The sequence below is a fragment of the Mauremys reevesii genome, unplaced genomic scaffold (assembly GCF_016161935.1).
Source record: "Mauremys reevesii isolate NIE-2019 unplaced genomic scaffold, ASM1616193v1 Contig61, whole genome shotgun sequence".
NCBI classification, from domain to species: Eukaryota; Metazoa; Chordata; order Testudines; family Geoemydidae; genus Mauremys; species Mauremys reevesii.
The window spans coordinates 149,663-173,842 of NW_024100875.1; the positions used below are offsets into that span (position 1 = coordinate 149,663).

At 41.4% G+C, this 24,180-nt stretch overlaps 1 protein-coding gene across 1 annotated transcript in view; it reads left to right on the forward strand.

The window, feature by feature from the left end:
* The window catches only part of LOC120394496 (mitogen-activated protein kinase kinase kinase 15-like), a 156,967-nt gene that overhangs the window by 86,472 nt on the left and 46,315 nt on the right, over positions 1-24,180 (forward strand). Inside the window, 9 exon segments of the mRNA XM_039518722.1 lie at positions 4,071-4,241; positions 6,013-6,125; positions 7,232-7,303; positions 7,306-7,390; positions 8,086-8,236; positions 8,581-8,688; positions 10,338-10,387; positions 15,782-15,877; positions 19,366-19,453. Coding sequence (XP_039374656.1) covers positions 4,071-4,241; positions 6,013-6,125; positions 7,232-7,303; positions 7,306-7,390; positions 8,086-8,236; positions 8,581-8,688; positions 10,338-10,387; positions 15,782-15,877; positions 19,366-19,453 — 934 coding nt within the window.

Sequence of the window (24,180 nt, forward strand, 5' to 3'; positions counted from 1 at the left end):
CTGTATGCTGGCTTTTCTGTAAGCTAGATCACTTCATTGATAAGCGACTGGCATATAGATGCCCTGACACATGTTTTAAGTAAGAGCATTGCAAGCAACATGATTGTGGAGATGAAAATAGCAGTTACTTGCAAACACTTATGTACCTGCTTAGCTATAAGGCCCATTGACTTCAGTAGTCCTGTTTGTGTATATAAAGTTATGCATGAATGCAAGTGTTTGCAGGATGAAGGCCTGAATGACAGCGATCACTACACATGTACATTTGCTGACCCATTCCTGCAGACTGGCCAAGATAGTTCATTTAGTTTTACACTCAGAGGATTGCAAAGTTTTTGTTTGTTTATGTGATGGAAATTTTTATGAAATCAACATTAATGTCTAAAATAACCTTATTTGTTTCTGTATTAGTACAAGCAGGAAAACATTTAAAAAAAAATATTGTGATCTAGTTTTCTGCCAAAAACTTTCTTTGGAGTTATGGGAATGATCTTCGTCCCCTTGAGCTGTGATTGCTGATAGAAAAACCCTACTCAAAGCAACTTGTTTATATGCATTATTTTAAATGATCAGGAATACATCTTACCTTTTATTGCACTGTTACACAAGAGGGTAGAAGATAGGGAGCAGCGGCAGTTATCCTAATTCAAACAGCCAAGAGTATGGTAGGAAGTACACTTGATTAACATGCATGAACTTGATCCATTGAAAAGGAGGGCTTTTTAGTCCCCAAATTAACTAGCACATATGCTGCTAGCAGCAGCAGGTGTGTTTTGTAGCAGGTTGGCAAAGTAGCAGTAAAATACACAGAATGCATTGTGACGTCCGGTTATCTGGAATTTTGCTTCTGCCAGTAGGATTTCTTAGGCATGCTTACCTTGGTCAATTCATCCTTGCTGTGCTGACTTACTCATACCAGGAAAATATTTCATGCTTTCTGTTAGCTCTGCTGGGACATTATAGCGTAATGTACTTTAACTTTGCCACTCTTCCTTCTGCTGTTAGGACTCTGAATGAAAAACATGTTAATACAATTGATGATGGGGCAAGGACAGTGTTAAACAGAATTACCATTTAAAAAAACAAAAACAAATTAAGCTGATTCAGTTGCTCTATTGACAGCACTGGAGCCTGAAATATACATTTAGACTTTGTCAGGTGTTTGGTTACCATAGTGATGAACATGAAATAAATAGGAGTCCTCTTATCTATGGAGTAGGTATAACAGTGTCATGCCAAGTGTCAGACGTTATCCCACCTGCGTACCTCCATGCTGAGTTGGAGAAGCTACCTGTAGGCCTTAAGAGAGTGGTTCAGTTTTTCATCCCATTCGTACCTTGGCTTCTCAGCTGAGATTGCCTTACAGAGTGATAGTTAATTCCCAAGACTGGTGGTAACGTAGGTGCTTACCCCATAGAAACTGGACTCATTTCACATAGGCCACATATAACTATCCTATGGTAATAACTTTGTCACTATTGACCTTGCACCTAGTGTACACTGGGCACATACTGGGATTTAATATCTCTTTAACTTCCTAAATGAGCTATTAGGTGCCAAAAATCAGATGTTCAGGTGACTAAGTATGGGCATCCATGTTTGAAAATTTGGTCTAGGTAAATATAGTTAAGATGAGTTGCTTGATGCCATGCGTGATAATGTCTCATATTAATTTAAATCCACAATTAATTGATCTAAAAAAGATTTAAATGCACTGTTCTAAATTCTATTAAAAGTGCCTTCCCTCCCCTACAAGGGAACTGAATAATTCATGGGATTCTTAATGAGATGTGGAAGCTTTTGCCCATTAGAATCTGGAGTACATATTGCATTAATATTGATATTATTTATATTGAGCCTGATCCTTTGAAGACAAAGGGAGTCTTTCTGTTGAGTTGAATGGGCATTGGATCAAGCCCATGGTGCCCCAAAAGTGTTCGGTGCTACGTAGTGATAGAAAACTATTACCAGCTGTTCATTAGCCTATCCCAGGGATCGGCAACCTTTGGCACGTGGCTCACCAGGGTAATGGGTGCTGGGAAGTGGCGGCCAGCACATCCCTCGGCCTGCGCCGCTTCCTGCAGCCCCCATTGGCCTGGAGCAGCGAACCGCGTCCAGTGGGAGCTGTGATAGGCCGAACCTGCGGACACAGCAGGTAAACAAACCGGCCTGGCCCGCCAGGGTGCTTACCCTGGCGAGCCGCGTGCCAAAGATTGCTGATCCCTGGCCTATCTTAAGCAAAACTATCCTTGTGTCATACTATGTATTGTATTATAGATGGCTTTTTCTTTAAATTTGTGCTTTTGCACAGACAATTTATAAACGTGGCTTAATGGTACGAACCTACGCCAGCTATCTGAAAGTACTGTAAGTTATATGCTGGTTGTGTGATGCCTTTAAAAGCAAATGTAGTAGACATTATTGTGTCAGCGATGTCTTAAGCACATCCCTAAATTCCAATATGTGCTAATTATGGGACCTCAAAGGAACCTGTTTTAAGACCAAATATTGTCTTTGGCTATGCATGCACAACTTTCATTGTATTTATGTAAAAAGGGTAGAATTTGGCCAACATTCCTTAGAGAATCTGATTAATGTAGAACAGGTTTAGTGAGAGAATGTGACACAGAGGACATTGGACTTGTCCTTTCCTCTTTTTAATTTGTTACCTCTATAAAGGTCCAAAAAGTCCTTTACCTTTCATTTGGAACTCATTAGAAATGGTCAGGAAGAACTTTAATTCAGAATTTAATCTGAAGAAACAATGCACTCTTTTAAAACTCTCTGGTACTTGCTACTGTACAATTTACATAATGCCTCTGGCATCACAGGCAGTACAAAATGTAGAGAACTAGTGACAAATATGTATAGCAATATTGCACTTTTATCCTGCACTTCTCACGCATAGAACATGTTTTACTGTAGGTATGTTCTATAGGCCCTGGTCTATCTGCTGGTTACCCAAGTAACTGAGCAGCTATACCAGAGATTAAATCCTTTCAGTGGAAAAAAATTCTAAAATTACCAGAAGCAGCTATCTGCCCTTGGCATTGCTGACAAAGCAAGCATATACGTTCTTAAGCATAAGTTTGTTTCTGTATACCTAGATACTAGGGATCAGGAAACCATAAGCAGATCTGAAAATGGGTTGGTAAATAGTTTGAATCCTAGTTATTAGCAAAATGCTGGTAAGTGGATTTTAAGCTCTAAAACCGTGCTTGCTTTTCACTTGCAAATGCATTTTTTTTCTGTTCACACTAATGTGCCTTTTTGATGTAATAGTGAGAGTGAGTTTTAAATTTATTGAAAACGACGAGGTAAATCTAGGTTTATTTAGCCAGGAATTCTGAAGTTATGTTAACAAAAATGTTAAGAGCATATAATATTTTACTAGCTTGATTTTTGTGACGACTATGACTGTTACATGTTTTTAATTAGAAGCTCATTACAGTTGTTAATTTTTAGATCTTTTACACTTTTTATTTCTTACCGCCACAGATTAATCAAGGAATAAAAGTAGTTCACTTCAATACTATTTCCCTCAATATCCGTTTCCCCAAAGACTTCATGTTGATCTCTCTTGTCTTGCTGGACAAAGAGAGATCAACCTGGCTTTCCCCCACAGCCAGTCAATATCACCACAGGACAGGCTGGTACTGGTCACTTCCGAATTATGGGTCCATGCCTGTAAACACTATTAGGCATCGTGCAGTGAGGAGTCCCATTGACTACCATGGGAATATGACTGTTACCCTGTAGCAAGTGTTGTGGGGACTGAGCCTCATGTGAAGTGCTTGTTTCCCCTTCACAGCATGCCCAACACCTGTCTGTTCATGGATGGAAGAACCAGGTGAGAGATGGAGAATTTTTAATATACCTGAATAGTCTGAACTTTATTCAGTTCTTAGATTTAACAAGTAGTTCCCCTATGACAGGTAGAGTTTTATTTATGCCAACCAATACACAATTACATTTCAGTGGAATGATAGCAAAAACTAAATCTATTGTGCATCTCAGACTTGCTGTTTTGGATTTGAACTCATTCGTATCATTTTCTGCATTGATTTTAGAAGGAACAATACGGGCGACAGAGGGAAGGCATTACAAGTGATGCTTCAAGTCCTGCAGACCTGTGATCACCCTGCTCCAGATATGTTCTGCCTGTGTGGGAGAATCTACAAGGACATATTCCTTGATTCCGACTGTAAAGATACCAGTAGCCGAGATATTGCCATTGAATGGTAACAGAAAAAGCAAACCCATTTGAAAATGCTGTTAAAGTTTTACATCTGGCTTTGAAAAAACAGCAGAATTTATCTAAACAAGACTGTGCCGAATTATAAGACTAAACTCCAAGATCTTTACTTCCACACAGTGTTTATTTAAGCAAACTCCTATTGAAGTAAAATTTGCACTTGCTTTAGTCAGAATTGAGAAAACTTTGAGTAAGGATCTCCATTTTGGCCAACTGTATCTTAGTGTTTTTTTGTTTTTTGTTTGTTTTGTTTTAAGGCAAACAAATTCCTGGTCTCTTACTCTTCTCTATGTATTGGTATGGGTTGGGAATGCTGTACAAACAGCGAATTCAGGGTGAAATTCACCTCCGTGCAGAGACACCACAGAAGACCTAGTGCTATTTACATCTCACTTAAACCCCACTTTGAGGGTTTAAGTGAGATGCAGGTAGTGTGGAGGCCTCATGCTGGTCTTCTGCACAGGGAGGAATTCTATCCTCAGTCCCAGGAGGGGGTGCTGAGAAAGGAGATCTCTCATGTTGCTCAATAGCAAGTTGTCCAGTGAGTTTAAGGAGCCGCATTGATAAACTTCATAATAAAGTCACGGCACAGACATGTGTATACACAGATCTCTCTCTCTCTCTGTGTGTGTGTGTGTGTGCGTGTGTGTGTGTGTATGTATATATATATAAGCCACATATTGTACAGTAATTATTCAAACTTCTGCTGATTGCAGTAATGTTAATGGTGTATTTTCTGGATTGTTACTGTAAAATATTTTTTTTTCAAAGGGGATGTCTCAAGCAGTGTGTGCAGGGAATAATGAACCCCCAGGATGTAAATGGGTCTCTCCTGAAATTAAATAAATGCATAAAAACTGTTGGCCCTAGATAATTTAGCCACGTTCATGGGAGTTTTGCTACTAAGGAACAAGATTTGGGGCATAGAGACATAAAGTACAGAATATGTGCAACTCTCAGCCCCTTTTGTAAAATTCTCACTAAGAAAGAACATCTTGCTGCATTTTCCTTGAATATTCCTATATCACCAATGGAATAAAATGACATTCTGTTGCATTAAATGTTAATTTTTTTAAATAACTAACTCAGATTTTCCTTCATCCAAATCCTGCAAATTGATGGGACACAAAATTGTATGCAGGTCCTCTGCTCTCCTCTCTTCTTTGACAACAGGTTAAATCAGTGGCTCTCAACCTTTCCAGACGACTGTACCCCTTTCAGGAGTCTGATTTGTCTCGCGTACCCCCAAGTTTCACTTCACTTAACTACTTGCTTACAAAATCAGACATAAAAATACAAAAGTGTGACAGCACACTATTACTGAAAAATTGCTTACTTTCTCATTTTTACTATATAGTTATAAAATAAATCAATTGGAATATAAATTTTGTACTTACATTTCAGTGTATAATATATAGAGCAGTATAAACAAGTTATTGTCTGTATGAAGCTTAGTTTGTACTGACTTCACTGGTGCTTTTTATCTAGCTTGTTGTAAAACTAGGCAACTATCTAGATGAGTTGATGTACCCCCTGGAAGACCTTTGTGTACCCCTGGTTGAGACCCACTGGGTTAACGCATGGTCTCTAAAGCATTCCCTTTTCAAGGTGATGGTGGTACAAAGTAATGAACATGTTACATGGTCCCTAAAAATACTTTCTTCCCAGGGGGCGATGAGCCCCTTTTTTTACAACTGTGCTGTGTTTTGTGTTTAAGGCACAGTAAGATGTGAGCTCTAGACTCTTTGTCTCTGCAGGTACCGCAAGGGATTTGAGCTCCAGTCAAGTCTGTATTCTGGAATTAACCTTGCAATTTTGCTGATTGTGGCAGGACAGCAGTTTGAAACCTCTATGGAATTAAGAAAAATAGGTAAACAAACAAGAAGTTTGTGTTCTCGTTTTAATAAAGAACAATTGAATTTTATTTTGCTGAGATGGGTCTGAGGTCTATTCATCATTGCCCCTTGGTCCCTTTATGCCAGCTACATCAGCATAAAAGGGGCCACAGAAGGAGCATAAATCTGCTCCAGGGAACAGACCCCAGATAAGTGTGACCCCTACAATGAGTTGATGCAGAGACAGCTCTGTGCCACCTCTTCAGGAGCCCTGGGAACAGGTGGGGGAATTAGAGCACACAGCAGAGGTGGAGGGAGGTGGTGTAGGCTGGACCTGTGGCCCAACTGTTCTGCGCCACTGCAGTGGTTCAGAGTTGCCATTGCAACAAAGGTGTGAATTAAGGGGCATTGAGGGCCACTACAGACACTGAATCAGGGAGACCATCCCCTCACCCCCTTTGTATCAGTGCAGAGATTAATCTGGCTCAAAATTTGGTTTAGCCCATTACAGCATTAGGAGCCAGTTGCCCAACTCAGATTCCAATTTCCCCAAAGTTCAAGAGCTTGATTGAAACCCATCCCTGAGATAGATAGATTTATAAAGTAAAACTGTTGTATTATAGATTCAGTTACATTCTAAAAAGGTAATAGCCAAAAATCAAAGTTCTACATTTGGAATCGGATCCTCAGCTGCACCAGAGCAGCCCTCCCCGCAGCAAAGGAGGCCAGGGGGATGCAAAAGTGTCTTTTTAACCACTTTACACCTCAATCCTGGGGCCAGTCTGCACCAGCCCCTGACCTAGGGACTGTTCCAGCAGGTGGGGATCTCTAGGACATAGGGACACCTAGGTACATCCCCTACACTGGGAGCCAGTGTAAGAGCTCCTACAGTGGCCCTTCACAAAATAAATCCTTCCCTGGCCAGCTGAGCCATGTCTAAGGCTGCGTTTTGTCACCACAGCTGTACAAAGTAACCTTAATGGGGTCAAGCACCTGGCCCATAATCTCCAGGTAGGAGTAAATACTCCCATTCTTTCATTAATGACAATTCCATCTCTGAATGATCATTGTTACAGTGATAGCAAAATATGCAAAAATTTCATTTAAAATAGAAGCATTTTTTCAATGTGGAATTTTCCAGGTGTGCGGCTGAACAGTTTGTTGGGAAGAAAGGGAAGCTTGGAAAAAATGAATAATTACTGGGACGTGGGACAGTTTTCAGTGTGAGCATGCTGGCCAGTGACATTGGTAAGGCAGTGCAAGCAGCGGAGAAACTGTTTAAACTGAAGCCTCCAGTTTGGTAAGTAGTGTGTGTTCTCATTAAATGCACATAAAGTCTCAGTCAAAAGAGCTACCTTTTGGGATTTTTATAACTAGACTGGACAAAATACTAGAAAATGTCCAGTAGGGAACAATCCTACACAGACAATTGGATGAACCAGATGACTTAATACATTTCTAAATCTCAAATTTTGCAACTCTGATTTGAACTTGATTCTTTATTGTGGTTTTTTCTGGTAGAAAATAAAATTATCCATCAGACTGATAGAGCTGGTTTTAGATTCCCCTGAAATGTGTATGTTAAGGGGAGGAGGATGGTGGAGATGACTCAGACTGAAGTAGAATTCTCTTCTAAGTATTGATATGTGCAACCCATTCTGCCCCCCCATGTGATCAGTCCATTGGCATCACTACATAGGGATCCATTTAACCATGTACTTCTCAAATCAGTTGTGCATAAAAGCACACTATAGATTCATGTCTAAGCTTGATATCAGGCCTATAAATTTGTAAAATCAGCACAGTCATATGTAAATGACAGTATCTTGTAGACTACATTTAATTTTGTTTTAAATTACATTTGAGCTACTAACTTATTAAAAAGCTTTGGGAGGGGAGGAGATTCTGAGTCAGTCTCAGAGTCTCTCTCTCGCTCTCTCTCTCTCTCTCTCCCTCCCCCTCCTCCCTCCCCTTGATTGACTGTATATGTTCTAGGTACTTGAGGTCATTAGTCCAGAACCTGTTGTTAATTCAGCGTTTCAAGAAACTCATCATCGAGCATTCTCCCAGACAAGAGAGACTGAACTTCTGGTTAGATATCATTTTTGAGGCAACGAAAGAAACAACTAATGGACTGAGATTTCCAGTAAGATGCCCAAATAGGTTTTGTAACATATAAATCCTAATTTCCCCAGATCTTATTGAATGGCATTAACCAAAAGCTAGCATATTTTCAATCTCCCTTCTTCTACGTAGTCATTTGACCAACCTAAAAACATCTGATGCCCTCTCCAAAGTACAGTAACAAATATACCATAAAAATATTGTTTTATTGTAAATAGGAAAAAAACCATGGATTTTGTAAAACAAAAAAATATGTATGTAATGTTTGGTTTGAGATTGCTTATTATCCTATATCACTATCCTTCTTGAGATCTTATGGTATAGTTGCTGTTACATTTCACTAAACAGAACTCTGTTTTTTTTTAGGTTTTAGTGATAGAACCAACTAAGGTCTATCAGCCTGCATATGTGTCAATCAACAACGAAGCAGAAGAGAGCACTGTCTCTCTGTGGCATGTCTCACCCACTGAAGTGGTAAGACAAATGGCAAACACATTTCACATGGCTAATGATGCTTTGTACTTGTATGGCTCCTTTTTCACCTATGGATTTTGAAGCACTTTAGAAACACTTTAAACTTTTCTACATCCCTGTGACGCAGGACAATTAATATCTCCATTTTACACATGGGGAAACTGAGGTACTATAGAGAAGGTGAAATGACTTGCAGATCTGGGATTATTCAGTGGCTGATCTCAGATAAGAATTCAGGTCTTTGTTGCTCCCAGTCCTGAGCTCATTTCACTAGAACATGCTCTATCAAAGTCTTCCATGCATCTGATGAAGTGGGTTATAGCCCACGAAAGCTTATGCCCAAATAAATTTGTTAGTCTCTAAGGTGCCACAAGGACTCCTCGTTGTTTTTGCTGACTAACAGACTAACATGGCTACGCCTCTGAAAACCTTTTGGGTAGCGTGATTGATTCTGTTATCCTCTTTAATTTTTGTTTTTTTACATTAGCACATGTGATTTTACAGAGATACAATTCAGAGCTAACCTACATTGATTATTAGTTATTATTGATAAAGCACCATAATGGCATTGTTGAAATTGTAAAGGTTTTCCAAACGTTGGGAGCAGCATGAAAGAAGATATCAGGTTGTGAGCCAGTGAAGGACAAAGTCAAGAGACAAACTTTGTTGGAATATGGGGTTATGAGAGAGGGTGTAGGAGGAAATTTATAAAGAGATGGGATGCAGACAGGTATGGAGTTGTCCAAACCTTTGACAGTGAGAAGTAACTTGAATTTGATGAGAAAGGAGAATAGAAAGCCCAGAATGATCAAGAAGGGGGAGATACTGTTGGAAAGGCGTGAGAGGAGGACAGCTTTTGCAGCCTCCATGAGTGACATCTGGAAAAGAGGTATGGTAGCCAAAGAGGTTATGATAACCAAAGTAAGAGATGACCAAATAATGGAACAAGGTTTTAAATGTTTGTGAATCCCTGAAATCTAATCTGACCTGGTGTGGTGGGGTTGTGCACTACTCCCAATACAGGCCACAGCATATATGACACAATTTTACCTTACAAAGTAGATTCCTTGTTGACTGCCCTAACCTATGTTAGCTGACAACAGTAACCAAGATACCATCCACTTGCTGGGGACAGCTGGAGGGCAGTACTTATGGTCATAATCTGTCCATTTCCCTCTCTGCCTTCAATTATATCTGTGCCAGAGCTTCCTGGGGGAGTGAATTCATAGGAGCCAATTACGCTAGCGCTCTGTCTGCTGAAAACGGGAGAGTTCTATTCCTAAAGGAGAAGAGCAGGGCAGTGGATCTGCCCTATGTGTATTTTTTCATGTGAAAGGATTGCTTAATCAGTCCAAAGATGTACTGTTTGGTAAATTACACTTCAAGCTTCAACTTTGCTTTTGAAACTGAATTTTACACTAGAAAATATGTATCTTAATTCACTGTGATATTTTTAAAATTGCTTTTCCTCAAGTGAGTAAAGCTAGCATTGAATATACATCCTATATCTACCCAAATCTATTCATCCTTTCAAATAAAAATATGGAGATGTGGCTAGTCTTGCCAAGATCCTATGTATTGTATGACTTTGCTTTCAAATAACAAGCTGAGACTAGCCTTTGGTTGACTTAGATCTTTGTTCCTTACAGAAACAGATTCATGAATGGAATTTTACAGCTTCCTCCATTAGGGGAATAAGGTTGGTATGTTTGAAAACAACTAATTACGGTTTCACATTTAATGTTTCACTTATGTCAAATGATCATGCCTTACAATTTGAGATAATGAACTCTGCTTTTCATTTCCTGTTAAATCTTTCTTCTACTTAAACCGCTTCAGAACATTGTAATAGGGAAGAGTCTGTCTTTCCTTAAGTCGGTGGTTCTCAAACTTTTGTACTGGTGAACCCTTTTAAATAACAAGCCTCTGAGTGCGACACCCTCACCCCCTTTTTATATATTTAACACCATTATAAATGCTAGAAGCAAAGTGGGGTTGGGGTGGAGGCTCACAGCTCGCGACCCCCATGTAATAACCTCACGATCCCCTGAGGGGTCCCCAGTTTGAGAACCCCTGCCTTAAGTCAAGCAGAGCAGTGAGCTTCTGCTCTAAAGAGTCCGACCTAAAATGTCAAGACTTCTATTTTGAACTGTATTTACAATTTTTATATTCAGCTAAGCTGGGGTTGCCAAACTTTTTGACATCATGACCCCATTTTAACTAATTATTTCCTCCCAGGACCCCAGACAGCCTGGAGGATGCCATTTTGTCCTAGAATATGATGTCCTCTGCACAGAGTGACCTTGTATGTATGGTGCATGTGAAGTCATGTGTAGAGCAAAATGGCCTTCTCCAGGCATCATGACCTGGCACACACTGTACATGTGAGCAAAATGGCATCCTCCTCACACTAGGGATTGCCACAACCCCATTTGCTGATAGTGTGACCCCGTTTGGGAACCATTGAGCTAAACCCACCCTCAATTGGTGCAATCACACTTTTAGTTCCATGTCACTGGAAGCTAGATTTACAGGAAATAAATTGTAGTTTCTTTTCCATGGTTGACACTTTTGTATTTAAAAACAAGGATGAGAGAGGGCTGGAAGAGGCTAGCTGAAGACATCTCTTACATTAGGAGACATCTATAGAGAAATCTTCAGGCTGCAAGAAAAGTACAAGGTCTCAGACTAGAGTTGCCAACTGTCTAATCTCACAAACCCCAACACCCTTACCCTACCCGGCCTCTTCTTTGAGGCCCCACCCTGCTCACTCCATCCCCCCTCCCTCTGTCGCTCACTTTCCGCCACCCTCACTCACTTTCGCTGGTCTGGAGGGGATACGGGCTCTGGCCTGGGTCCAATGGGTTTGGGGGGATGTGGGGCTCCATGCTGTCCCTGGGGCAGGGGTTTGGAGTGCAGGAGTGGGTGTGGGGTCTGGGAGGGGGCTCAGGGCTGGGGCATGGGATTGCGATTTGTGAGGGGTGCAGGCTCTGGGAGGGGCTGGGGTGCAGGAGGGGGCTCTGGGATGGGGCAGGGGGTTGGATGCAGGAGGGGGTGAGGGGTGCAGGCTCCGGCAGGGTGGCGCTTACCTTAGATGGCTCCCAGTTGGCGACACAGCGCAGCTAAGGCAGGCTCCCTGCTTGCCTGCCCTGGCCCCACACTGCTCCCAGAAGCAGCTGGCATGTCCCTCTCGCCCCTGGGGGTGGGCAGATGGCTCTGCACGCTGCCTCCACTCACAGGCACCACCGCCGCGGTTCCCAGCCAATGGGAGCTGCGGAGTTGGCGCTTGGGATGAGGGCAGCACGCGGAGACCCTTGCCTTCCTCCCCCTCAAGAGGCTGCAGGGATGTGCAGGCCGCTTCCAGGAGTGGCACAGGGCCAGGGCAGGCAGGGAGTCTGCCTTAGCCCCGCTGTGCCACCAGACTTTTAGCAGCCTAAAATCTCCCGGTTTGGCTTCAGTAGCCTCTGGGAGATAAAGCCCGACACTGAGAGACTCCCAGTGAAACAGGGAGGGTTGGCAACCCTATCTCAGACCCAGATAGATGAGGTATATAAAAAAATACCTCAGATCACATCAGCAAAGGTGATTACCCATTCTAGGTGTAGGAGCGTCTGAGAGAAGTGAACCAATGGGTAACTTCTCTTCTCTTCCTGGACTTTCTTGATCAAGAAACAATTAATTATATTGTCCAAAAGCTTCTTCCCTCAGTTTGACAAAGGATTAAATTAAACTGAACTCTAAATATAATTTCGCCAGATAATAGTAAAAAGTCAGCCCTGTTTTCTAAAACTTAATTAATTTTTTTTAACAAAGCTCAGTTGTAGTTTCTTAGGCCATGAATTAGTTTAGTTAGCATAAAACATCAGTCCAATAAAGAAGATACATTACAACAAAGAGCTCTGAACTCAAAATCCTGGAAGCATTACAAATAACCTACCCATGTAATTGAGCACTTGAAGATATAACATAAAAAATTAAAGAATTTCATATTTCCTCTCAAGTATAGGTAATGACCTCAGAACAGTACCCCTTTGATTAAATAAAAATAATACTACCTTTCTTGGTTCATTAACCAAGCAATAAAATAATATAACCAGATTCTTCTGTTCAGAAGCTACACTGATTAAAGTCCCCAAACGAGAGGAAGCACAGAGATGAAATAGATGGGAATTCTGTAGTGGCTCTGGGGAAATAATCTTACCCCCTAAGACTGCTGTGCATCCATTGCTGCAGCCGCACACTCCTGTGGGTCATGGCCCCTTCTCCACCCAGCTCTGTTGCAGAACAATGGTTGAGGGAACCACTTGGCCTCCTCACGCCTTTCCTAGTCTGTCCTTGCTCTGCCTCCCTCCCCCACCCCAAGTGCAGGTGCTGGGAGCATGGGTGCTGGAACTAGGGGTGCTGCTGTACCCGCTGGCTTGACGTGGTTGCCATTATATAGAGGGTTTACAGTTTGGTTAAATGGCTCTCAGCACCCCCACTATAAAAATTGTTCCAGCACCCTTGCTGGGAGCCTTCACAGAGTTGTTGTCCCCTTGCTGTAAGGGTCTGGAGCCTGGGTCTGCTGGTCCCTAAGCAACTGCTGCTTCCACATTGCCACCAGACAGCTCTGTCAGAGCAGCAGTTGACAGGCTGTGAACGTAGTGGGCCCAACAGTACTGGATATGCTACCCACAAAGGATCTGATTGGCAGTGCTCCCAGAGTCCCTGATTGGTCCAGGTGCACTACTTAAGCTTGGAGGGAGCACCAGGAACAGGAAGTTGACTATGCAAATAGGCGAATCCTCAGCTAGCTTCTATCACAGGCCTTGCTCTTAGTTACTGCTCTGATCCCTGGCTTTAGTTCCTGGCTTCTGACTCTGTCTCTGACCCTCAGCCTTGACTCCTGGCTTCCAACCCTGGCTCTAATCCTCCGTGCTGGTTCCGGTCTTCCAGTTACAGCTCTTACCTTTGGTTCTGTTCCTGACTCTTGACTCCAGCTCTACCCACTAGGCCTGGTCACCCAGGCCCCAACTGTAGCACTTGCACTCAAATCCTGCCTACCTGACCTTCAGTACTGCAGAACCACCACTAGTCCTTCTGCACCTGTGCAACTGAGATAGGTGCAGCCAGGATTTTCCCTTTGTTGCACTGGAGAAATGTTAGGTTATTTTTGGTCCCAACAAGTTTCCAAGACCAATGAAATGATTATTGTTGCTGGTGTGCACCGTTACCAGATAAGGTGCTACTTTTCTAAAACACACATTACTTACTTTACAATGGGCTTAGTTTGCATTATTAATAATTGCTTAGCATGGTAACTTTACTTAAATAGTGACAATTAATTTGCTTTGGCTCCTTTCTTAATCATTTCTGCGGACTCTAAAACCCTTGGAAGTAAAGTTTTATGTGATTGAATTAGGTATGATTTCTTTTAACGTTTGTATTTGTTGATTTTGAGTTATTTGACCTCTTCATGCTTTTGAAACTCTCACCAGTTATTTAATATAGAATAGTACTTGTAATCTTAATTCACACTTTTGTCAAATGTAATTGTTCTTTATGGTAGCCAGTTAATCTTAAATTCCTGAGGCATTCCTATATAGTTTGTTATATTTAGTAAACTGAAAATCATATGCATGGATATTGACTTGTTTCACCTGTGTATAACCTTTGAAAATTCACATTGTTTTTTATTGTAGTTTAGTCAGATAGATTAATCTGCCTCATACATTTCTACACCGGAGATTGCTTCATCAAAGCCAAGTGATGCAGTGACATTTGAAATGGAGAGTTTTATTGTGTGTTTTGTAAAGTAATAGAGCTGGCTGCAAAAAATGAGGGTTTCCTCCCATGTTACATTTCCAGAGTGGAATTATTACTAAATATAACTTTTATTAAAATTATACAAAATGTTTTTTGTTTTGGCCGAATTCTTTCTATGTATTTTAGAATGTTGGCACTGTTGTTACCCTTAAATGTTACAGCAACCCAAAATATTGAGCATTCAATTAATTCATGTTCTCAAATGAACAATGCCTTTACAAAACAAGGCACCTCATACACATAAGTAAAGTGCTAATCAAAAATTATTGAATGGGGGAAAAATAGCATTTAGAGTGAATTTTGCTTGGGATCATAAAGACCATGAACATTTCCAAATGCAGCTGAACTGCAGAGGTTCTCTTACAAAGTGGACACACAAAAGACCTCTTCAAACTCTACACTTAGTTGAACAGGGCTTCATGACAGTTCTGTGCAGTCTAGTGTGGAGGGAGAGCTTGGTGGCTGCTCAGGGAAGGGAGGAAGGGGTTGCAGGAGTTTGCAGTTATGCAGATCCTATGACTATGAACTCCTGTATGGGGGATGGAAAATGTTTAGCAATTCAGAAGCGATTCCAATCCAAAAGCTAGTAGCAGCTATGATGGGATGGTAGGACTTCTGTGTGCATTGTGCATGGACTGAAGGTGGATTCCATTTCTCCCAGTTCCTGCAAAGTTCTTCAGCACGCAGCCCATTTATTTGGGTTCTGTGCAGGGGTGATCAAAGAGGCACTTTTTCAACAAAGGGCCTGGCCTCAATGGCAGATGTTGTTGCGCATTAATCTGGTTTTTAAAGGGTTCTAAGAAGCTTACACACTAATGTATGTTGCCATTATTTCCTTTTTAAGGTTTATTGCAAATGTAACCAAAGTATAAACTAAATTCGTTAACATAAACAAAGACAGCCCTGGAATCCAAATAGATGTTAAATCAGTTCAGTTTCCACACAAGGGCAGTCAAATACTAGGAAATCATATGAGTCTACTAAGAAAGGTTTAAAAAAAACGAAAAACATCTGGGATGAGGTTTGCCCTGTCAAAGTCAACATTAGTTTTGCCATTGACTTAAATGTGGCCAGGATTTCACCCTCAATAATAGGTGACACAAGACATTTTATATGTAAGGAGAACAATTACAGCGATTCTTGCATTTGTGAGAGAATTAACTGTGTCCTTGAGAAAAGAAAAGTTGTCTGAAATTGAATAATTCCTAAGATATTACTGCTTCCTCCTCCTCCGTGCTGTCTAATATGAACATATAGAGTAAAACTTTTTTTGATGGAAATTTTACAGCATATCCAAGTTTGACGAACGATGTTGTTTTCTTTATGTCCATGACAACTCTGATGACTTTCAAATCTACTTTTCCACAGAGGACCAGTGTAGTAGGTGAGTTGATTTTACCACTAATAAAACTTCTCTGGTATGTGACTGTTAAGGGTGTTGGAGCCTTCCCAAAAGTGGGGGAGTTGGGGGCCCCTGCCCCTCCCCTGGCCAAGCCAGAAGCTGGAGCAGGGCCGGGGAGCCCACTGTCCCCCTCACCTGGGTTGGAGTGTAGCCGAAATCATCCCCCTGCCCATGTCCCCATTACCCAGGCCTCCCGCCTAGGGCAGGTGGAGGGACCCAGGCTCTCCCTGACCCAACTCCAGCCAGGGGGCAGGGCCACGGAGCCACAGCCCGGCCATGATAAGAGCTGTACGGGCAGCTGTAGAGAGCTGCAGTGGGCCCTCTACCTGCCGCGGTATGGGAGGCCCACCAAGAGAAGCCCCCGGCCCATGTCTTCCCCATCCCCCAGCCAGAGCTGGGTCGGGGAGCGCCACGCGGGCAGCTGTGGTGAGCTGGCCTGGAGTCGCGGACCCTCCACCTGCCCTGGGCTGGGCAGGGAGCCCGGGGGCAGGGACAGGGGCCTGGGGGCTGCTTTAGGCTCCCCCGCACCATGGGCAGGTGGAGGGTCTGCACAGTCCCCACAACTGCCCAGGCTCCCCAGCTGGGCTCCACACTGGCCTGGCCATGGAGCTGGGGCTTGGGAGAAGAGTAGGGGAAGGGAACAGGGTCCACCCTGGTGAAAAGTGGACCAGTCAGACGTGTCCACATTCAAAAACTGGGAGGGCCATGGCCTCCCTGCTCCCCTCCCTCATCACCGGTGACTGGTATATAGCACTTAGTAGAGGACAAAAACGGACAGTTTTTCAGATAAGAAATAAAAGTTCATTTGTGCATTTATCATCTTGAAACTTTTTTTCTTATTAAGAAACTGTGGGCTGAATTCAGAGATGATATATAAGATGATATGAGCTAGATCCCATTACACTCAGACTCCCTACACCTACTTTGCAATATTTAAGGCAGTCTCTGTTGGTACAACTTGCATGTAAACAAGCTTGAACCAGGACCGCCCAGAGGATACAGGGGGCCTGGGGCAGGGCCAGGTCTTCAGCGGCAATTCAACAGTGGGTCCCTCGCGGAGAGAAGGACCCGCCGCCGAATTGCCACCGAAGAATGAAGCGGCGGCAGTAGAGCAGCCTAAGTGCTGCTGATCGCAGCTTTTTTTTTCCCCCTTGCCGCTTGCGGTGCTTGTACTCACCGGGTTACACTCCGAGGCTTCTGCAGCAGTTCAGCGGTGGGTCCTTCACTCACTCCGAGTCTTCGGCTGCACTGAAGGACCCGCTGCCGAAGACCCGGAACAAGGGAAGGGGCTGCTGCCGAAGTGCCGCCAAAACCTGGAGGGGCTTGTGGGGCCCCTGTGGGGCCCGGGGCAAATTGCCCCACTTGCCCCCCCCCCCCGGGCGGCCCTGGCTTGAACTAAGGTATAAGTTAAAGTAGCCCCCATACTACTTTAACCTACACTTTCTTCTAGCTCGTTGGCATGTAAATTACACTTACTTGGACTTCCTTAAACCCTGCAAAGTGGTGCGTAAGTAGGTTTAAAGAAGTATAATGGAAAGTCTAACTTACTACCTCGCATGTAACCCTTCTGAAGTTTGCCATGGGTATCTGAATATTCTCTGCAGATAGAGTATATCAAATCTAGATAATAAGTACAGTAGTTGAAATTCTGGTGGAAGACGTACTAGGAGAGTATTTGGTCTATAACTCTCCTGGGATTGGAATTTGACTGGTGACATCAGTGGAGTTTCTATCAGCAGTGAATTCAGCTCTGTTTGTCTTAATATGTCTAATGTTTTTTCCCTCTTTTGGGCTGTGATCTGTGTTTAGTGTTTATATAAAATGGGGAACACACAACAATATGTTAAACATTATTAAGGTTGTAAAGTCAAGCTCTCAAAAGTTAGCAAATGCCAGAATTAGGGTTGTTTGTGTAACCTTAAATCTGGCCCCTCGTGTATATGCATTATAATAGTCTTTAATTACATGGTCATGTGATATTTTTTCCACAGGACCCCTGGCTCTCTCAGTGCAGAAGCTGCATCTGCTCTGGGGTGAATGAGAGTGTGTAGTGAAGTAGGTGCGTAGGACCCCTGCCTTATTTGTTTGCAGGAGTCGGAAAATGTGCAGTGAACAAGGCAGGGGATTGTCAGAAGAGAAGGTCAATGGGATCTGTGTTTTGAACTTATAAAGTGATGCTAAGTACAGTACTCTCAAAAATTGGGTCCAAATTAGGCACCCAAAATTAGTGCAAAATTTTGACCTTAATCTCTCTCTGCCTTAAATGACATAACAGCTGTACTGGGTCAGACCAACCATCCATCTAGCCCAGGATCCTGTCTTATGACAGTGGCTATTTCCAGGTGCTTCAGAGGGAATGCACAGAATAGGGTAATTATGTAGTGATCCATCCCCTGCCATCCAGTCCCAGCATCTGGCAGTCAGAGACCTAGGGACACCCAGAGCATGGAGTTGCATCTCTGACCATCTTGGCTAATGGCCAATAATAGACCTGTCCTCCATGAATGTCTCTAATTCTTTTTTTAACCCAATTCCACTTTTGGCCTTCACAGCTGGCAATGAGTTCCACAGATTGACTGTGTGTTGTGTAAAGAAGTACTTCCTATTGTTTGTTTTTTGCTTCCCTGGCGATACCCTCTCACCTGAGAGATATTGTGAAGATAAATTACTAAATGGTTGTATAGCACTCAAGCACTAAAGTAATGAATGCCATAGAAAAAACATGCAGAAATTAGCATTTCTTTCTTCAGAGCAGAGTTTGAATAGTTTGCAGTAAATAAGGCATGGGCCACACATGGAACAATGAAGCTAAAACAAAATATTGCATAACTGCTAATTAAATTAGCACCATTCATTCTGTGTTCTTAGGGAGACAGGAGTCCTGTGGAGAAAATAGTATGTGATCATTTAATTAAGGACTGCAACATAAGGCAGCCAAATTAAAGTTGCACCAGGCCACAATGCTATTCACTCAGTTTTGGCCCTGCCCCCTGCCTGAGTTTCATAGGCTGCTCAACACTTTCTAAAAGTCAGCCCTTACCAAGGTGTATCAGATTGTGCACCCAAAAATTGAGGCACTGAATATCTCTAGCCACTTTTAAGTATCTTGGTTTTCATGTTTCTGTAATTGCATTTATAAAGACTAGGCCACACTAAGGCTAGTTTACAGATTTTATCTGACTAAAACATTGTAGTTAGAAGAATTACAATAAAAAACCCCAAACAAATCCTTGGGTACACTGCAGCTGATTAAACCACTTCGTAGATAAGCAGGCTTTTATTTTTCAATGTATGTTTGATATCTTTCCTCAGATAAACTATAGTAAATGTAAAGATGGAAAGATAATGAAGGAACCCTATTACAGTTTGTTAGTAAATTTATTGCTTTGCACTTGGCTTACAACATTTTAGCTAATCTTTTACAGCGAGGGCATTCTCTTTGCTGATTGTTTGATACTTACTGCTTGCAGATTCTGTGGCTTGGTTAAGGAGATTTTGACTGATGCCGTGGGCAGTGCTTTGGAATTAGAAGGAGAGATTGATGGGGACACACTGGAAGTAAGTCATGTTTATGGGTAAAATAGCTGAAAACCCTAAACCATTTTTCCTTTTCCATTTTTTCTCTCATATGAATTTGTCTGAGAAACAAGGATAAGGAAATAACATTTAAATCCTTCAAAATATATAGAACATTGCAATACTCCTGTAACTCTTTATATAAAACAGTTAACTTTCTTGTGGGGGAAAAATACAGGTTTGTATGTAACATAGTGAGCCAGCTACTACAGTGGCTGGGGTCATACAAGTACATGAGAATGTGAGTTATTGATCTTGAAAATTATTGCACATGTGATGGATAGTTGAGAATCACCTGATCCTGGGTGGAGTTGGTTAGATAATGATAGCAGGTGTTGCATACTTCCCAAGGAAAACCTCTTTAGAAATTGCCATGTAGTTTTTCTAACCAGTTCCATGATGTTGCCATCTCTTTGGATAAATTAAATTGATAGGCTCTTTTGGTGGTGATTGAATACCAGACTCTTGGTAATGTGAACACTGTTTTTTTTCATCCAGAAAGTTCGGAATTGTCAGTTTTGAGGGTGCGCACTGCATTCTGTTGTTTTATTGCAATTGGGAAAGCATCGCTAAAAGATTGATGTCATTTTTATCTATGGGCAGGTAAAAGTAAATCCAGCTGCTGTTTTTAAAAAATACTTACTCTTTGTAGTTCACCTGAACCTAAGTTCTTTCTGCCCCTGTTTATCCCATCAAAAACCATTGCCAAATGGGCACTCCCCGGGAGCAATTTACTTACCTTTAGGATGCGACTAGGTCTTCATGATAATGAATCTCCTGTAGGAGTTGAAACTTCAAGCAGGAATTGGAGAAGGGAAGAGTTGTTCAAGACTGGGTATTAGCTGAAAGACAAGGTTCCACAACCAAGTCTGAGAGTTCTGGCCACAGAATTCTCTCATCCCGCCAATGTAAAGTGCATCAGTTGAGAGAGTCTATGAAGGCTCAGCTAAATAGTTCATATCTGTGGCCTCAGGATTTACTGTAGAGAAAATAGGATCCAGGAAGCAGTATTTTGCTTGATCAGAGATATAGTTATATCTGGGGCAATGGGTTTTACATTGCATATTTGTGTACTTAGCTAACAACAGGAACACTTCCTAACAATACAGTGTATTTGATTGAGGAATAGTCTCTCAAAGGAAGTAAGTTCACCATAGCTTGAGCCTTTTAAAAACAGAACTGAGCTAAATGCTTGAGGATACATTGTAGGGAATAATCATGTATTGATAGGTTCCATTTGTAAAAATGGTGGCCTAATGATATTTATATATATATATATTGCATCTTTAAATTGCATGATTCTATAAGCAACCTGCATTTTTTCACATGTATTAAATTAAGTTTACTCTATTATGCAACAAGAGGCAAAGTAGAAATCAAAATATGGAAGGGAAAGGCAGAACTCTATCCATACAGGACAGCTATTTGGTTTGAAAGCGCCTAAGCAGATTTGTCTATATGGGAGAAGGGTTTTTTTGGGTTGGGGTTTTTTTTTTTTTTTCACTGTTATAACTTGCACATTGGAACTTTGGTTGATTTGACATTACAATCCCTTTAAAAAAAATAGTTTTTAGCCAGAAACAACTGGTTCATAAATGAGATCAGACATGTTATATCACTCCACAGTTATAGGTTATGAAGTCTTTTCACTTAGAGGGACTATCATGCTGTCTGGAGTGGCTCATGACCATGAGTGCCAACCTCAGGGCAGATTGTCAAGAAGCAGGGCAGAAACCCTAAACTGGTTGTATGTTCTATTGTTAGATTTCACCAACCCAGTAACAAATGGGAATTCCCAAAGCACTATAATAGATGTACCATGTAGTCACAGACAGTCTATCTTACCATCAACATCAAGCAAGTTGAATTTAGGGATAGTTGGTTGCTATACACGAAAGATTGCAAAATATTCAGGTTGCTTCCAGTCCCAAAAGACCAGTCACTTACCCCAGGTCAGTTTGTACCTTAGATCTGTCACCAAAGACAATGCTTGTAGCCAATCCAGTAATAAACTAACTAAAGATCTATTAACTAGGGGAAAAAAAGTGAGAGAGTTATTACAAGGTTAAAGCAGGCAAATGTGTATACACAAATGAGGTAGTCTATAGCTTTAAAAGGTGACAGAGTTGTAGTAATATGTCACCTCTGTTTCATAGCTCCAGTCCTGTGAGAGTCCAAACAGAAACGAGATGAAAAATTTTCTTGTCAGTTATTTTTATTTTCTTCTTCTCCTCAAATTCAAGTGCTTTTGCACTTTTACACTTAGCCTCTTCATGAGTATGAAAGGGCAGTTAACAAAGTCTTTGTTTTGTGATGTCTCACAATGGCCCGTTTAGTTTTGACAGGCCGCCTTGATGGTTGGGAGATGATCCCTCCTGATTGAGTTCACAGTTTCAGAGCAAACATTTTTTACAGTCATAAATCAAAAACTTAAATATTATCATATAGCATGTGATAAAGATATAATAAGTGAGACTAATGCATGCAGCAACCTACAAGCATTTCATAGAGTCTAAACACTAAATATGTTAAAAGTCCAATACCCATCTGAACTGTACTAACACACAGGTTTTACAGACTGGTTTCCAGAAATGAATTTTTCAGTGCTCAGCTGACGCCTTAAACCATGGCAAGGGCTCACACCCAGTCTGCCAACGTCGCAGTGACAACATGAAAAATGCTAGGTGACATGTTCTTGATGGACTTGACGAGAAAACCTCACCTGGAAACCATACATGGTATTAAGGGGAAAAGAAACTTTGGAAGGAAAAAGAAAACCTGTGATCTTTCAGTTTTCAGTCAAAACTCTTGTGATTAAGAGTATCATCTGGGTAAAGGGCTACGTGATAGGGACAATGGTAGCATTTGAAAATGATTGTAACTTGGAGTAAAAGCTGCTGTTAACAAGGATTTAGATTTAGAACTAGAGCCAATTTTGGGATTCTTTGAACCAAGTGGGATTTACTTATATTACCTTTTGTGCACATCTGTAAATTAATACTGAGGAAGTTTCTATCACTGGAAAAGTTGTTACTGAATCCCAAATAGGCCTGGGAACACCAGACGGTGTGCCTTGGCCAAGGTCTTAGGAGGAACACCTGCTTGTTCATAACTGCAGTTGAATCACTCACCAAGGAGGCTCAGTAGTTGATCATGTGCACAGATTTTCTGCAGTGGCAAACGGGTATGGATTTATTGTCCACCTAAAGAAAACAGAATGGAAACATACCAAATTGCATCAGATACACAGTCTGCTAAACCTATTGTCAAGCACTGAATTACACATCTCAACAGACTTCACATATCCTGGGAAGCATGCTAGGGAACATGGACTCCTTCTCTAGGCTGAGAAGAATTACCTTAGGACTCGTCTGTTGCAGAGCTGCACCCTGACCTCATACTCTGTCATGCAGCTGTATCATGCCATAACTATGAAACCAGGGTGTGCTACTGCCAAAGAACTTGACAAGTTTTACGTGTGACACTTTGGTCAATTGTGCATGTCACATAACAGGATAATGTTGGAACTTTGAAGAGCTAAAACATGGAAAAGGAAACTATATTAAGGCTACATTAATCCAAGTACAGATCCACTGAGTAGGTGTTGGGGTTAAACAACAACAGAACTCCTTAGCATGTTCTGTACAGTGATACGAAGATGGGGATCATTTTGTAAATGAACAGAGAATTTTGAAGGCATATTGAGACAGCAGCAACTTAACTCAGGATATGCTCGACGAAGACAGATCTCGAGGTTGCATTCAGTTCCACTGCATGACATGGACATATTTGACATTGCAGAAAAAATGGTATCATGAGACAAGTGTCTATTAATTACAGCAGTAAAAAAAATAAAAAATGATGTTACCCAGGTAGGGAATTCATATAGACACAGCATGTGGAGCCTGAAGTCTCACAGATTGGGCATAAACAGCCATTTGGATTTGGGAAGGAACAAGGGGAAGTCTACATGCTCCAGTCGTTCATCTTGGAAATTATAAAGCTACACACCTCTTTAAAAAAATCTGTTTTCTGTTTGTGTAAAAGCTTTCAAAATTTCCTACGCTAATTCCTCACACTCAAATTTGTTTATGAATCAAGACTGCACTGTTTAACCCATCTCTCATAATAGAAGTTCATTTAGTGCCTGTGAATTTGCTTCATGCATCAATAGGCCTTTTGTCTGCAGAGATCTTTGCAACACGAGTTCTCTACAATGAGGTCACAGTAGTGGACCAGATCCTCAGATGGTGTAAACCATTGTAGTACCATTGAAGTCAGTCACCTGCACCGATTTATACTAGCTGAGGATATGACCCAGTATGTTCCAACAGAAATGTATACAACTACTTAGTTTTGTATTTTTAATTTCATTTCAGAAGATCAGCTTTAGGGCTGTCAATTAATCTCAGTTAACTCAAGCGATTAATTCAAAACAAATTAACTTGATTAAAAATTAATTGCAATTAATTACATTTTTAATTGCACTGTTAAAAAGAAATAATGGAATACCAATTAAAATTTATTATAGATATTTTTGGATGTTTTCTACATTTTCAAATATACTGATTTCAATTACAACACCGAATACAAAGTGTACAGTGCTCACTTTGTTATTGTTTTTTATTATAAATATTTGCACTGTTTGGGCCCAATCCTGTATTCCATATTCAGGTAAAATTCCCTTTGAGTAAATCTATTTAGCAATT